General features: G+C 40.4%; 1 protein-coding gene across 8 annotated transcripts; it reads left to right on the forward strand.

The window, feature by feature from the left end:
• The first annotated feature begins 6,333 nt into the window (after nucleotides 1–6,333).
• On the forward strand, nucleotides 6,334–10,459 carry AMIGO2 (adhesion molecule with Ig like domain 2). 8 transcript variants are annotated; one of them, XM_064369802.1, is made up of 3 exons: nucleotides 6,436–6,522; nucleotides 8,001–8,100; nucleotides 8,177–10,459. In XM_064369802.1, the coding sequence occupies exon 3, from the start codon at nucleotides 8,240–8,242 to the stop codon at nucleotides 9,803–9,805; it is 1,566 nt and encodes a 521-aa protein (XP_064225872.1). In that variant the 5' UTR covers nucleotides 6,436–6,522; nucleotides 8,001–8,100; nucleotides 8,177–8,239; the 3' UTR covers nucleotides 9,806–10,459. The 8 variants fall into 8 exon arrangements, with proteins under 8 accessions (XP_012314526.2, XP_064225872.1, XP_064225873.1 ...); XM_064369803.1 differs by having other exon boundaries at nucleotides 6,442–6,522; nucleotides 8,001–8,095; XM_012459099.3 differs by lacking the exon at nucleotides 6,436–6,522 and adding an exon at nucleotides 7,596–7,798 and having other exon boundaries at nucleotides 7,998–8,100.
• The last annotated feature ends 5,494 nt before the right edge of the window (nucleotides 10,460–15,953 follow it).

The following is a 15,953-nucleotide window of genomic DNA, read 5'->3' on the forward strand; positions in this document are numbered from 1 at the left end:
CTAATGCCCATCTCTGAAGCCTTTTATAAGAATTAAATGAGAAGCCTGGTATATGGTGAGAATATAATAAGTGGTAGGTCTTATTATCAAGACCACTTTCTTGGGTCTTTCAAGAGGGCCTTCTGTCTTATCCTGTAATAATTTGATGTTTCTTTTCACTGTCACAAACTGAAAGGTCAGAGTTCCAGAGCAAATTACTCAGGGAGCAGCCACCAAAGGGCGCCTTGTATTTGCTGAAAATAATTGAGTAAGTATTTGCAATAATGCTGACTGTATAATGGAGAGAGTTGATTCTTTTCTCTCTCAATTTTATTTTGTTTAGTGTTAATGTTGGTTGGTGAAAAATGGCTGCTTCAAATTAGATATTACTTTGAATAATTAGATTCCCTTTATAAAGCTATGATAAATTAATTACTGCTATAGGAAAACAGATTTTTTAAAGGGCATAAAGTAGGACTCTGAATGCTTCACATAGTTCTCTAAACTGGTTTTGTTAAATATTATCCATATTTATCAGAGAGGCAAAATTAACCCCAGTTTTGAGGGATGTAATAGCATTTGAGAATTCAATCAGATGATCTCTTCAGGCTAACAATGAGCAAAATCAAAACTAGAGCACCTGCCATTTATGACTAAAAACCTCAAGGGGTAACTATAATGCTAAATGCATGGTTTTGACACACCAAGTTTTTTAAAACAAATTTTCATCTGCTTATTTTATTCCTAAAGCTAAGAATGTTAAAGTATTAAAAAAGAGGTCTGTTTGTTTCTCTATTATATAATTATGACAAAGAAAAAAGATCATCCTTTTGCAAACTTCTTAGGTTCCTCACTTCAATGGATTTATTCTTTGAGCAGAAATTATAACTTACCAGTGAGATTGTAAATGGCATTCTCTGATTCTGTTTCTTATAACTTCCTTTTTTTTAAAAAAACAATAAGCACATAGTACAGTACTTTAAGAATTAGGAAAAAATTTTTTAGTTGTTATTTTTATTTTTGTTTCTCAATGAAAAACAAAAAGCATGTGGGCAGGGGACCCAGCCACCTTCACAAAGGCTGGACTAAGAATGTGCCGTTGGGAAAAGGACTCAGAGCTGTTGGGAACTGATCCCACCTAAGGTTGTTGAACCCCAAACCTGGGAATGTGGACAACTGGGCAATAAGAAATATCTAAATGTCTATTATGTGCCTAATTTCAGTCAGGCTTGTATGGCTATTGTAGCATTTATGCATGACTGTAATTCTCAGACTAAAGAATAGTGCCTGGTACACAGTGGGTGCTCAGTAAATATCCGCCCAGTAAACAATGCAGAGCTAAAGAAGGACAGCAATTATTATCCTTCAAAACAGGGGAAGTCTGAGTCACTTCCTGCCTGAGAAGGCAGAAGAGGGTTTTCCTCTCTGAAAGTACAGTAGTTGATTCTGAAGTAAGAATCAAATTAAGCAGAAACATTGATGCACATGACTTTAAAAACTATTAAGTTTTCATTGTATTTTTTCTTCTCACAAAGGACTCTAGAATAATAGAATATACAGATAAGGAAAGAGAAGAAATATGTTAAAAGAAATAGTTATGACACAGGTATATAATTTTTCAGATGATTATGCAAGCCATATAATTAACATATATATATTTATTTTACAGAAACTGGAACCATACCATTTTGTAATTTTTTTGCTTTGTCACCAGATATTCCCCTGCCGTATTATTTCAATGACAATGTACAGTACACCAAATGGATGTACACTGATTTATTTACCAACATCCTTGTTACACATTAAGAAAATATTGCAATGCACATGTGATACCCATCACAATAGAATACTTAATAGATTATAGTGATCTTTCAACTATAAAGAATTTGCCTTACGTTACTTTTCTCGAAGTAGCAATGGGACTGACATCATTCACTGGAGAGAGAGGAGGAGTCTGTGTCTTCCCAGGGCAGTGCTAACTGGCCGGTGAAGAAACAAAACCCAGGGTTCTTGGGACTTGGGCAATAGAGAACACATTGTTATAAGAAAATCAAGTTAATTTTTTGAAGCTGAAAGGAACTTTAGAAATAGTCAATAGTTATATCCTTAATTAACTCTTGAGTTTCCTGGAGAGGTTAAATTTTTTTTTTTTTTGGCAGAGTCTTGCACTGTCGGCCAGGCTGGAGTGTGGTGGCCTGATCTCCCACTCACTGCAACCTCCACCTCCCAGGTTCAAGCAATTCTAGTGCCTCAGATTCCTGAGTAGCTGGAGTTAAAGGCATGTGCTACCACACCTGGCTAATTTTTGTAACTTTAGTAGAGACGGGCATTCACCAGTAGAGATGTTGGCCAGGCTGGTCAACTCCTGACCTCAAGTGATTTGCTCACCTCCACCTCCCAAAGTGCTAGGATTACAGGCACGAGCCCCGAACCCAGTCTAAATGCTTTTTTTGCTAAAGCTAAATTTTAGATCTCCTCTTAGATCTCCTCATCTTGTACTATTGGTAGGTTTCTGCAAGCACACAGAGGTTTAATACTTTTATAATTCAAGACTCTGCGTAAATGGGACTTTGGTCCCCACAATCACATTCTAAGTTGAAGTGCGGCTAACTTATGCAGGGCTTTCAACAGCATGATCCTAGCTGCTTCTGCAACCCTTAGCTAAAAATCCCCATCCAAACCTAGAAAACATGCTAAGTGAAAGAAGCCAAACACAAAAAGCCACATATTGAATTATTCCACTTATATAAAATGTCCAGAATAGGCAAATCCATAGAAACAGAAAGTACATTCGTGGTTGCCAGGGGCTGAGAGAAAGGGAAATGGGAGTGACTGCTTAATGGGCATAAGGCTTCTTTTTGGGGTGATGAAAATACAAACGGTCCCTGATTTATGATGGTTCCGTTTGGCTTAGCATGTTTCAACTTTACAATGACACAAAAGTGATACACATTCAGTAGAAACCATACTTTGAGTACCCATACAATCATTCTGTTTTTCACTTTCAGTATAGTATTCAGTAAATTCCATGAGCAATTCAACACTTATAAAATATATAAAATAGGCTTTGTGTTAGATGATTTTGTTCAACTGTAGGCTAATCTAAGTGTTTTGAGCACATTTAAGGTAGGCTAGGCTAAACTGTGATGTTTGGTAAATTAGATGAAACAAATGCATTTTTGACTTATTTATTGTTTTTGGGGAGATGTAATCCCATTGTAAATTGAGGAGCATCTGTATTCTATAATTAGATAGTGGTGATGGTTGCACAGTATTGTGAATATGTTAAACAATCACTGAATTGCACACTTTAAAATGGTAAATTTTATGTTATGTGAATTTTATCTCAAGTGAATTAAAAAACAAAAAACTGTCCTGCCTATGTCAATGAAGATAAGAGACTGAACAATCAGATAGGTTAGTGGAGACTGCTTAAAGAGTTGCCCCATTGTGAACTGTTCCTGGGAAGGACATGCAGTACCTCCCGCAGAGTACTCACATTCTATCTCCCCATTTCCAGCCAAGTAAAGGGAGCGTCCAAGTAAAGGGAGCGTCCACAAGCTGACATATGCCTCCTGAAGTTCAGAAAGCACAGAAACTAGAGTAGGAGTTCTGACTTTCCCCTGAAAATGTGTCTCCATATAATGAAAGACATAGGATTGGGTGAGAGATCTGGTTCTATAACAAATCTTGGGCAGTTTACAAAAACCAACTGGAGCAGACCAAGAGAAGAAAAGGATGCTGTAGGAGCTGAGTGCACTTCCATAGTTGGTGGGCAAAGGTATGTGTTTCTTGTGGGTTCAAGCTAAGTCACATTGTAAAAATCCTATTACGAGAGCTGCCCACCAGAGTGAGGAGATTCCATAGGAAGCTCCTGCATGCAGCAATCAGGGACCGCACTGAACTCCATCTCCAAAGAACACCCAGCGTGCCTCACGCCAAAAAGAGAGGGAACAAGGTATCTGCCAGTGTATAAATTCCACCTGATTATAGGAGGCATGCTAGAATCAAAGGAAATAAAGAATGTGAAAGCCCTTCTTCAGACATAAAATGCTATTGAAGTGTTAATTATTGTAAAAATGACTTAGAATCATCAAACGTGCTATTAACATTTTCTTGTCTTCTATCTCTAATTCTTTAAGTCTTTGATTACAACCTGAGATAATTCTGGAAATCACAAGGCTAGATAGAACTCCTGCAATTTCACCAACTCAAATCAGTGTCTCCAGGCAGAAGGTATTTCCAAACCCAGCTAGACACTCACATGACCACACACCCTTCTTAGCATACTAGTTTCAGAATTATGTCCAGTGTCAAGCCACATTCTACAATCCCTTGGAGTCATTACCGAATGGTCAAAAATGCCAATGTATTATGTTATGTGGAAGAGGCCAGAGGAATATCTATCGCATCCTATTTTAAACTCCTGAGAAGGCAACTCAACCATCTGTCTTGGCAACCCATTCTAGGTTGGAAACACCCTGGCAGAAATGTCTCTCTTCTGTTTAATCTAAATCCTTCAAATAGAACCTTGAGATAATTGCATCCCATTTCATTTTCAAATAATTTGGAACACAGTTGTTTACCATCTGAGTTATAGGATTATATAATGTCACAGGGCTGTGGTGAGCAATAAACGACATAGCTCAGTGTCTGGCACAGTGGTAATGGCTGTGAAAACACATAATAATGGCTCAGTACATATTTATCATTACCATCATTACATGTGTTAGGACTCTGTCCATCACAAGTGACATACTCACAACTCAAAATAATTTAAGCTAATAAAGGGGGGTGAGGTAGAAAATATAATTAAAAAGGAAGTAAAAATATCCAGTGGCCTTCAGGTACTACCAGATCCAGGACTCAAATAATGTTGGCAGGGCTCTTATTTCCCTTTCTTTCCCTTCGTTTTTAAGACAAGCTTTTAAAGTATAAGATAAGGACAGCAACCAGCAGATTCAGGTGGGGTAAAACATATCTTAATCACTTTAATATTAAGAATATTCATGAATATTCATCAGTTCATGTATCAAAAATTTTTTGAATGTTGACATTAAGCAGGGTTCTAGGAGCTGAGAATACAGCAATGTCCAAGACAGATAAAACTGCTGCCCTCTTGGAATTGACCTTCTAGTGGAAAGAGGGAATCTGTTAGAAGAAAGGAAACGGATGCTAGAAAGATAAAAATGTTATCCACCACAAAATAAGGTCGTATCTTATATCTTAAGATCAACTCTTCTCTTTCTTTCCTCCCAGTTAGTAAACTCAATCCTTTTACAACCTTCTTCCCCTTCACCAACAGGTGAAACTCCCCAGATCAGGTCTTCAAATGGATAAAAGCCTTGTCTATGCATTTTGCATGCATTTAGTTTTCTTACGCTGTGTAATAGCTGCATAGTGTTTCTACGATATGCCTGTAGCTACAATAATAAAACCTTCCTGTTTCCATTTGTTTTAATCACTTATTCTTTTTAGACTATTTTTGTGCTAAACACAGGTCTTTCTTCTGCCTTCATGGTTTCTTTTAAATAAGATGTTAATTAACTAGTAAAATCCTATAAAAACCTGGTCATTTATTAGTCTTTTAAAAAGTATACCTCTGGGCAATTTTAATTCTATTCCTCTGTGTTAACCATTCTAACTCTATAAAATTGAAGGCCAGGAGACCAAATTTTTTTGATAACCCCCACCCAGGAAGTGTGGCCTAATACTAGAAAATCTCAACCTCTGCCTCTCCCCTGTAAGTGCACAGTGAGGAATGCTTGCATGAAGTATTTAGGCTGTATTCTTATGATAAAATTCAACTTCTCATGAAACAAATTGATCTGAATCAACCTGTCCTCATCTGAAAATGTCTACATTTATCAGCGCTATCCCGGCTTTATTCCACAAACAATTCTATTTAAATCAGGCGTTGGTCTAACAGATCTGACTGACCACAGCAATCACTCATGGACTATGTAGAAAAAGACTTTCACTAAATTCAAGATTGCTCAAGTGAAAAGGTGTGTGTGAGGGGAGGGAAGAGTTGGTTGTCCTCATCATTTTTATTTTTAAGTAATATTACAAGTTATCTGTCCTGCCCCAACTGTTTTCTAAATTTGGTTGCTTTTCATTCTACTGTGGTTGGCATCTTTTGTCAGAGCAGTAATTTATTTCTTTTAATCCGGATATAATGGCCAAATGGGCCATTTGGCTCCATCAAATCCCATCGTTAAAACTTATCTTGGAATGAAACAAAATGGATTTTTAATCGTAGAGCTCATCAGCCTCATAGCCTCCGCCTCGTTACTGAATCGCCCTTTCCGGTTTGCACCTTCCGCGCCTGCTGAACCAAAGTGCGCTGGTCGGCGGCGGCATCTCGACGCAGAGCCTCCGCGCACAGGCCCCTTAAGTCCCTGTCCCGCGCGCGCCAGGAGCACGCTTGCAAAAGACGGGGAGGTGGCGGGGACAGAGAGAGAGACGAGAGAGAGAGAACGAAAGAAAAAGGAGAGAGAGAAGAGGGAAAGGAGAAGACAGAACAAAGAAAAAGAAACAAAGGTCTGCTTTGGATTATTATTATTATTTAGGTTAATACCCTTATCTTTGCACTCCAGCCAGAAGGTCGACTCCAAGCTTTCTTGCCTGCCCTCCTGCTTCTTGAATTGGACACCATCCCTGTTGCCGCCTCCAGAGTTAGGAAAGGGACACAACTTTCTGAGGGAGGTGAGGGGTGTCCCCGCGGCGTTTTGCCGGTTACTTCCTCCCGGCAGAGATATCTGTGGAGAGGAAACGTTCCCGACTTCCCTCCCCGGGACCTCCTCCCCAAATGCGAGCGGGGACGTCAGGCTGCTTCGGGGTTTACTTTATAAACCCTGACAGTCAACTGCACTTGGCGCCGGCAAAGCCTCCATGGCCCTCGCCCTAAAGCAAAGCTCTAAGAGGTCCGAGGACTCCATGGTCTGGGTGGCGAAGTGGGTCTCCAAGGGCGAGACCCCCTCCCTCGGTGGCTGGGCGTGTCCCCTTTAGCCTTCCTGGACCCCATTCCCTCCCGGCTTGGAGCTGGACGAACGGACTTAATTGGTAGGCAAGCCGGTGGGGGCGCCTTGACCCCAGGACGAGAGTCTGGGCCTCGGGTGTGGAGCCCTGCCTCCTCCCGGCTCTGCTCGGCAGTTCCAGAGGTCCGGGTGGGAGCGGGAGGAGGAAGGCGGGAGGAGGCGGCGAGGCCGCGGGGCGGGATGAGGGGGCGCCGGCCGCTTCTCGGATTGGCTGCGCCGCGGCCCCCTCCGCATCGCGCGCCCCCTCCGCACCGCGCGCCCCCCACCACGCGCCCAGCCGGCTCCCTCCCGCAGGCTCGGAGCTGCTGCCCGCGAAAGGCAAGACGCGCAGGGTTGGGACCGGCCCCCAGCCCCGCTCCCGGCCCCGGGCGCGCGGGAACCCCGGGTCCTGCAGCCTCCCGAGCGCGGGGAGGCGGGGCCGCCCGCTCCCGCCCGGCTGCCCGCGACCCGTCCCGCGGCCCCAGCTCCAGGAGCGGGGCGCCCTGCGCGCGGGCACTCGGCTGCCAGAGCGCCGAAGCGGTACCTTCAGCCTGCGATGAGAGGAGTCCGGGAGAGCCCCCGGGAGCCCACGGAGAGCTTGGCTGCTGCGCCCAGGGTTGCTGCTGCCGCCGCGGCTGCTTGAAACTCCTCAAAGTTGAGAGCCGGCGAGAGGCTGCCGCCCGCCGGGAGCCTGAGGGAAAGGAAGTCGGAAGGTGCAAGAGCGACAGACACTGACGCGCAGACCTTCGGAAGGCACCGCGTCGGCAGCCTCCCCGGAGCCAGCCAGGCTCCCCAGCTCTGTGAGTTATTTTCTAGATGGGTGCTTGCTAAGTCTTACCGTTTAATTGTTTGTAGGCTACGTTTGCGTATAGTTGTGTCTGTTGAAGGGAGTTAAAAAAAAACAAAAACACAGGCTGCACCTTAGGAAAAAAATGAGTTTCTGATGGTGGGTGAGACGGTGGGTTGTATGGAGAGAATGTGACTGTAAATGTCTATTAGCAGGACTAACCCAGGAAAGAATACATTTAACAGTAAAGAGGAAACACAGAGCTCCCCAGTGTGAAATAAAACCCATTTCAAAAGTTATTGGAAAGAAAGTAAGGTATGGCTCTTACAGGCTAACTAGTGGTAGTCAGCTTCTGCTTTTTACCCCCTCCTAAATATTAATTGTTTGCCAGGTTCACTGGTGGGAGGCTGAGCAGGTGAAAAAGACACCGGGAAGAGACTCAGAGGCGACCATAATGTCGTTACGTGTACACACTCTGCCCACCCTGCTTGGAGCGGTGAGACCGGGCTGCAGGGAGCTGCTGTGTTTGCTGGTGATCACAGTGACTGTGGGCCCTGGCACCTCTGGGGTGTGCCCCACCGCTTGCATCTGTGCCACTGACATCGTCAGCTGCACCAACAAAAACCTGTCCAAGGTGCCTGGGAACCTTTTCAGACTGATTAAGAGACTGGACCTGAGTTATAACAGAATTGGGCTTCTGGATTCTGAGTGGATTCCAGTATCATTTGCAAAGCTGAACACTCTAATTATTCGTCATAACAACATCACCAGCATTTCTACTGGCAGTTTTTCCACAACTCCAAATTTGAAGTGTCTTGACTTATCGTCCAATAAGCTGAAGACGGTGAAAAATGCTGTATTCCAAGAGTTGAAGGTTCTGGAAGTGCTTCTGCTTTACAACAATCACATTTCCTATCTTGATCCTTCAGCGTTTGGAGGCCTCTCCCAGTTGCAGAAACTCTACTTAAGTGGAAATTTTCTCTCACAGTTTCCGATGGATTTGTATGTTGGAAGGTTCAAGCTGGCGGAACTCATGTTTTTAGATGTTTCTTATAACCGAATTCCTTCCATGCCAATGCACCATATAAATTTAGTGCCAGGAAAACAGCTGAGAGGCATCTACCTTCATGGAAACCCATTTGTCTGTGACTGTTCCCTGTACTCCTTGCTGGTGTTTTGGTATCGTAGGCACTTTAGCTCAGTGATGGATTTTAAGAACGATTACACCTGCCGCCTGTGGTCTGACTCCAGGCACTCGCGTCAGGTACTTCTGCTCCAGGATAGCTTTATGAATTGCTCTGACAGCATCATCAATGGTTCCTTTCGTGCGCTTGGCTTTATTCATGAAGCTCAGATAGGGGAAAGACTGATTGTCCACTGTGACAGCAAGACAGGTAATGCAAATACCGATTTCGTTTGGGTGGGTCCAGATAACAGACTGCTAGAGCCGGATAAAGAGATGGAAAACTTTCACGTGTTTCACAATGGAAGTCTGGTTATAGAAAGCCCTCGTTTTGAGGATGCTGGAGTGTATTCTTGTATCGCAATGAATAGGCAACGCCTGTTGAATGAAACTGTGGACGTCACAATAAATGTGAGCAATTTCACTGTAAGCAGATCTCATGCTCATGAGACATTTAACACAGCTTTTACCACTCTTGCTGCTTGCGTGGCCAGTATCGTTTTGGTACTTTTGTACCTGTATCTGACTCCATGTCCCTGCAAGTGTAAAACCAAGAGACAGAAAAATATGCTACACCAAAGCAATGTCCATTCATCGATTCTCAGTCCTGGCCCCGCTAGTGATGCCTCCGCGGATGAACGGAAGGCAGGTGCAGGTAAAAGAGTGGTGTTTTTGGAACCCCTGAAGGATACTGCAGCAGGGCAGAACGGGAAAGTCAGGCTCTTTCCCAGCGAGGCAGTGATAGCTGAGGGCATCCTGAAGTCCACGAGGGGGAAATCTGACTCGGATTCAGTCAATTCAGTGTTTTCTGACACACCTTTTGTGGCATCCACTTAATTTGTGCCTATATTTGTATGATGTCATAATTTAATCTCTTCATATTTATCTTTGTGTGTGCTCTGCAAAATAAACAGCAGGACAGAAATTGTGTTGTTTTGTTTTTTGAAATACAATCAAATGATCTCTTAACATGATTGGTAGGAGATGAGGTGAAGCACTTTAGTTCCTCAATGTGCCAGAGAAAGATGGGGTTGTTTTCCAAAGATTAAGTTCTAGATGACAATATATTAGTCTTTAGCACTATTGATAATTTCAGAGCAGGCCCAGAGATGATATGACTCCCATTGTCCCTTTATTTAGGTTATTGAAAGAAAAAATAAATTTTATGTATTTGTGTCCTTTAAAAATAGACTGTGCTAACTTATTAGGACCAAAGTTGAGTTATTTTAAATATATAAATAGTGCAAGGAAAGTACAACTGTTTGCCTGTCTTCTTTTTATTCTGTACATTCTTTCCGTTCTGTATCTTAGTACAAAAGATTTCATTGAAAATTTAAAGTCATCATAATTTGTTGCCATAAATATGTGTCAATACCAAAATGTCTGAGTAACTTCTTAAATCTCTGTTCTAGCAAACTAATACCGGTTCATGTGCTCGTGTATATGTAAATCTTAAATTATGTGATATTAAATAGATCCTATTGTACCGTGCTTTGGATATCTGAATTAATGTAAATACATGTAATCTGTGACTTGATGTTTTATTTGGCTACTTAAAAACATAAATCTAAATGTTTTATGTTCTCAGATTATGCTATTTTATATAAAGCACCACCAAGAACAAATCTCTCTCTAAAATTCTTATAGTAAAGTTTATTTTTTTTAAGGGGGAGGGGAAGGCTTTAATGTGTTCTAAACCAATTTGTACCTTCTCTATGATGTTTTACTCTGATATCATTATGCACTTTAACCAGATTCAGAAAACACTTAAACTTTTATTTTGCGACAAATGAGAGCCCAGGAGACCTTCTTATTATCCCGTCTCTGCTATGAGGCAATCAGGTACCCTCTCTGGACCTAGGTTCCCTCAGCTGTAAAACAAAAGTTTCAGACCAGATGGTGTTTAAGATTTCTCCCCATACTGGAATGAATGATTTCTTGGTGGTCTTAGCATCATCACAGACCTTTACTAGCTTTCTGAGACTCTACCACATACTGAAGGAATGCAGGAATGGGATTAAGATAGACTAGCATAGCAGTGTACAGCTCGAAGGGACGTTCTACATCATCACTCCAGCTTGTTCTCTTTTCTCAGGGACAAATGAGGCCCAGAGAGAATATGGCATATCTAAAGTCAAACAGTGGCAAGGATAGGAGAGCTGGAGTTTAGCATTCTCCCTGGTGAAGATCAGAGGTCCAAAGAAACAACTCCTTTTCAAGGGATGGACATAGAGAAGGAACCAAGGATTCAGATAAAAAGTGATCAAAACATGGCAAAGGAGAATCAAGGATTCTCTTTTGGGAAAAATATTGCAGAGAAGTAAATAAAGATGGTAGATCAACCACTTACTTTGGCAGTAGTGGTTTTCTGTGAATGAATCAGTAATAATAATAGTAATAACAATAATAATGGATGCATGGTGAGAACTCCCTAAGTGCCATGTGGGACTTTCAGTGGCAGACTGGACAGCAGGAAGTTAAGGAACAAGTAGCCAGTAAGTGGCCTTTTAGGGAACAGGATGTAGACGTGCTGCTCAGTAGCATCGAAAATGCTTTATTAGATGGTGTTAAAAATTACTAACACCTCTTAAACACAGACCTCACTCTTTAGACAATATCCTTCAGAGCCAGAGATGTTACAAGCAAGCATTTTATTCTGCTCACTGCCATTAAAATGATTAGGAAGAATTCTGTGACTTGTAGGACCTTAGAAATCATCACCTTTTCTTCCTTTATAGAAACAGAGACTCAGGAAATGTGTTTGTTTAGGATCATACTGCTAGTCTGGACACAAGGAAAGCCACTTGATCCATGAAAGCTCTCCAGCAATGGAAGGGCTGCCACAAGGGGCCATGAATACTCTGGGAGTGTGATAGAGCTGGGACTCTCCTCTCACAGGGAAGTTGGAAAGAGGATCCCTGCACAGGGAAGTTGGAAGGAGGATCCCTGAATTAAATCTTTTTCGGAAGGGATCCCTAAGGGTCTTCGATTCCTCAGATCCTTGATCCTATGAAAATAAGTGTTGTATTTGGCAGGGAAATATGGACAGTATTAAGAGTAGGGAGTGGCTCTCTGGCAAAATGATAGGATGAGCTGAGACAGAAACTAAGATACTTATAACCAAAACAAACCAACCAAACAAACAGAAAATTCCAAATACTGAAAAGCAAAGCTGTGTTTTGAACAAAAGTAGGAAGGCATGTTGATTAAAAAAAAAAAAAAAAGTATGAAACTGAAAGTTGTGATGTAGAATTTTATTTTAAGTTCTTCGATGTATCAATTTTTTGATAGGTGCCTGATCACATCTATTTTAAATATAGGAACAAAAGTAATTTATCCTTTTAAAATGTATCTCACTGAGACCTTTTATATAATTTTCTTTCCAAGTAATAATCTGGATTTATGTAACTGGGTTGTTTTTTAAGCCACTTAGTATTTTTTATTTTATAGTTGTGAGACGTGGAAACTCACTGGAGAAATCAATCAAAGATCATAGAAGTGAAATTTTCCAAGGCTTAGAGTATTTTTGCATTATAACAAGGATACTGGGTCCACTATTCTCTGTGTATATATGATAATGTATTCTATAGTTGTGAGTTAGAATTTTAAACACACTTTCAAGATCTAGAATCTGAAAGAAGGACCTAAAAGATTTTCTTATTTATAATCAATTTCTGCATTACTCTTCACTGTTCAGTCTAGACACATTAAACTATATTCTTTTTTTAGCTTTAATTGCTTGAACTATTTGCATGGGAAATGTTTTTTATATTTAAACATTTTTCTAATGCTAATCAGAAGGGACATAAAAGAAACTTATGGGGGTGGAAACATAAGAGGAATGGGAAGACACACTACCAGTTCAAATTCCAAAAAGATATTTGATTTAGGATCATCCTGCAAAGAACTATTAAGACAGGAATCCAGCCTAAGCATCCTACAGCATCATTGCTTTTCTTTTTTTTTTTTTTTTGAGACGAAGTCTCACTCTGTCACCCAGGCTGGAGTGCAGTGGCACAATCTTGGCTCACTGCAACCTCCACCTCCCAGGTTCAGGCAATTCTCCTGCCTCAGCCTCCTGAGTAGCTGGGATTACAGGCGTGTGCCACCATGCCCAGCTAATTTTTGTATTTTTAGTAGAGACGAGGTTTCACCATGTTGGTCAGGCTGGTTTCGAACTCCTGACCTCGTGATCCATCTGCCTCGGCCTCTCAAAGTGCTGGGATTACAGGCATGAGCAACCACATCCGGTCCATTGCTTTTCTTTTGCCATAACTGTTGCTAGCTTGGTGTCACCTTCCAGTGTCATCTGGTTTACCAAATGATCTAGCAGTAGGTTCAAAACTAGGCTTCTCAATAGACTTCCAGGGGAAAGTTAAACAAGCAAGGTTTCCAGCAGCTACCCCCTGCACACTCCTTAACCAAAGATTCCGATTCAAGATGTCTGGGATAAGGACTGCCCAACTATTTTTTAAAAACTTTACTGTGACATTCTGATTCTACCTATTTTGATGAAACAGATCCTGAAACGGGACCATAGCAAATTGTGTATTTGATGCTATGTCCAAATACATTCCTCTTACTTGCTAATACATTTATTAATAAAAATTAAAATCTTAGCCCTCTAAAAGTATTCTCATATATTAGAAAAACAGAAGAGTTTTATTCACGGACACTAAATGAAACATGGAGTAAATTGGCTGTAATTTATGACTTATATTTTCTAAATTAGGGAACATGGAATAATTACTTTGAGATGACTATATCCCTGATTCTTTCATTTGTTAAAACTATTTTTAGTTTGAAGCAGCTATAACAGATTGGGTTCCTAACAATGAGCTTTGGAACTTTCAAATTTGATTAGATTATAGTAAAGTGAGGACATATTCCAAGGATGTTTGAGTACAGATTTCATCTACAGAGAAGCAAACTCTTCGCTTTTCCAATATATTAGAATAATAGTTTTTAAAGAAAGCACAAGATTCTTTTCATGGTTCTCTCATTCCTCCCTGCTCAAGAGCCAGACCCCCAATTCATGATTTAATTTATTATAATATGAAAGTTAGTGTGGAAAGATGATGATTAATTTGCCCTTGCAAGTATTATTGGGTGGTAATATATAAAAAGTAGAACTAAAAACCACTATAAAAACCTCTTGAATAATTGAGAGGACTGCTTAAGCAGCCATTGTTGCTTGTGGATAGATGCCAGGGAAGGAAGCTCTTTTACAATAAGGACCAGAGCATGGAAAAATAGACACTTTGTTCATTTTAAAATATTCACATGGCATTTATAGTGGTTTTAACTTATCAAGCACCTACTAACACCAGGCACACTGTGTGAGATCGTTTTTATTTATTATCATTCCTTGTTATAGCAGCCTTAAAAGATGGGAAATACTACTCTGTTACATATAGTAAAAAGCAACTCAGAAAGGATAAATCGTTTTCCCAGGTGACCGAGTTAACAAGCTGTTTTTATCATGATAATCATTTTAAAAATATCTCTCCACAGTACTCACATAGACGTTTAACCAATAGAGTGACTTTATAAAGCATGAGTGGAAGTAAACTCTCTATAAATGTAGGAGTTGAATGAACTAATGCTCACAGCATGTCTGGGGAGAAGAGAAACGGAAGGTCAGGAGATTATAAATCATAATAAAGGTGAACATGGTTTTTTTCCTATAAAATACAATGTGTTACTAGTAGCAAAAGTTGAAATCTACCTTAGAAGAGATGAACTTGATAGACTAGTCCTTCTCCAGTCTATTGGCTCTTTTTAGTCCAGTTGCACTTCACACATGAAATTGCCTAATATGCAAAATAAGTGTCTGCTTTATCATTATAAACTATATATCAAAATATTTAAATGAATAAGTAACTAATTTCAATACTTTAAAATTAGAACATGACCCGAATTTATGAGTAAACGTTCTATTTGAGGGAATATCAGATAATTTGTTTTAAATTTCTTGAAAAGTAGCAGAGACAAGTCAGACCGCATGGGAGATTTTTCCAACTAATTTAAAAAAATAGATTTCTTAAGATAATTTTAAAATTATTTCACAAGGTAGCCTCACTAGCTTACTTGATTAAACTTCCTTATGAGGTTAGCAGAGTGTCAAATATATTTTTAAAAAATTTTTGTAGTGTCCACAGGATCTTAGGGTCATGGAATCAAAAATCTAGGATCGAGGGTGATCACTTTGGTGATGAATGGCCAGTAGTAACCGAGAGAAGATTATTAGGCATTGCTAGATACTGTGGAAGCCATAAATGATGTATAATAACCACTTTATCGTCTTAAAGGAGATTGCAGTACAACTGAGAGTGTAAACAAATAAACCTATTAAAAAGAAATGAAGAGTTAATCTATTTGTAACTGTAATGGCCAATAGGAGGTGAGAAAGGAATATACTCAGAGATCTTGTTTTAACCAACTGGGCTAATGTGATACAGGTTTAAATACTACATAACCATCCCACAAATGCCACAAATATTACCATAGCTAGATCTTGACCTGCAGCTAGCTGATGTTTTAGGGTTATACATTACCATTCTTGATCAGATCTAGAGGAGACAGGGACCTTAAAATTTTGCACTGGTTCTCTAGCTACACGCACAACCCTCACTTCCATACAGTTAGGCTGAAATCTTCTAAATGTGTCTGTCTTAGCCATGGCATGCAGAATGCAAATAAAAACAATAACATTTCTTATATGTAAGCTCCATGCTAATGACTTTATATATTTTATCTCACATCTGTAAGGAGGATATTATTTTTAAGTCCACTTTACAGATGGAGACACTGAGGCTTAGGAATATGATGTGATTTGCCTAAAGAGCATGTAGTAAAGGAGTCAGGATTTAAACCCAGTTGTCTGGATTCAGAACCCAGTCTTTTAATGTCTCTCTTCTAATAAACTGTAATACTTCTCAGCTCCGTAAGAGGGCCTTGCTCATTGTGTCCCCTTAGCCCTCCC

Source organism: Aotus nancymaae, unplaced genomic scaffold (assembly GCF_030222135.1).
Source record: "Aotus nancymaae isolate 86718 unplaced genomic scaffold, 86718_ANA_hifiasm-v0.15.2.pri h1tg000092l, whole genome shotgun sequence".
Lineage (NCBI taxonomy): Eukaryota > Metazoa > Chordata > Mammalia > Primates > Aotidae > Aotus > Aotus nancymaae.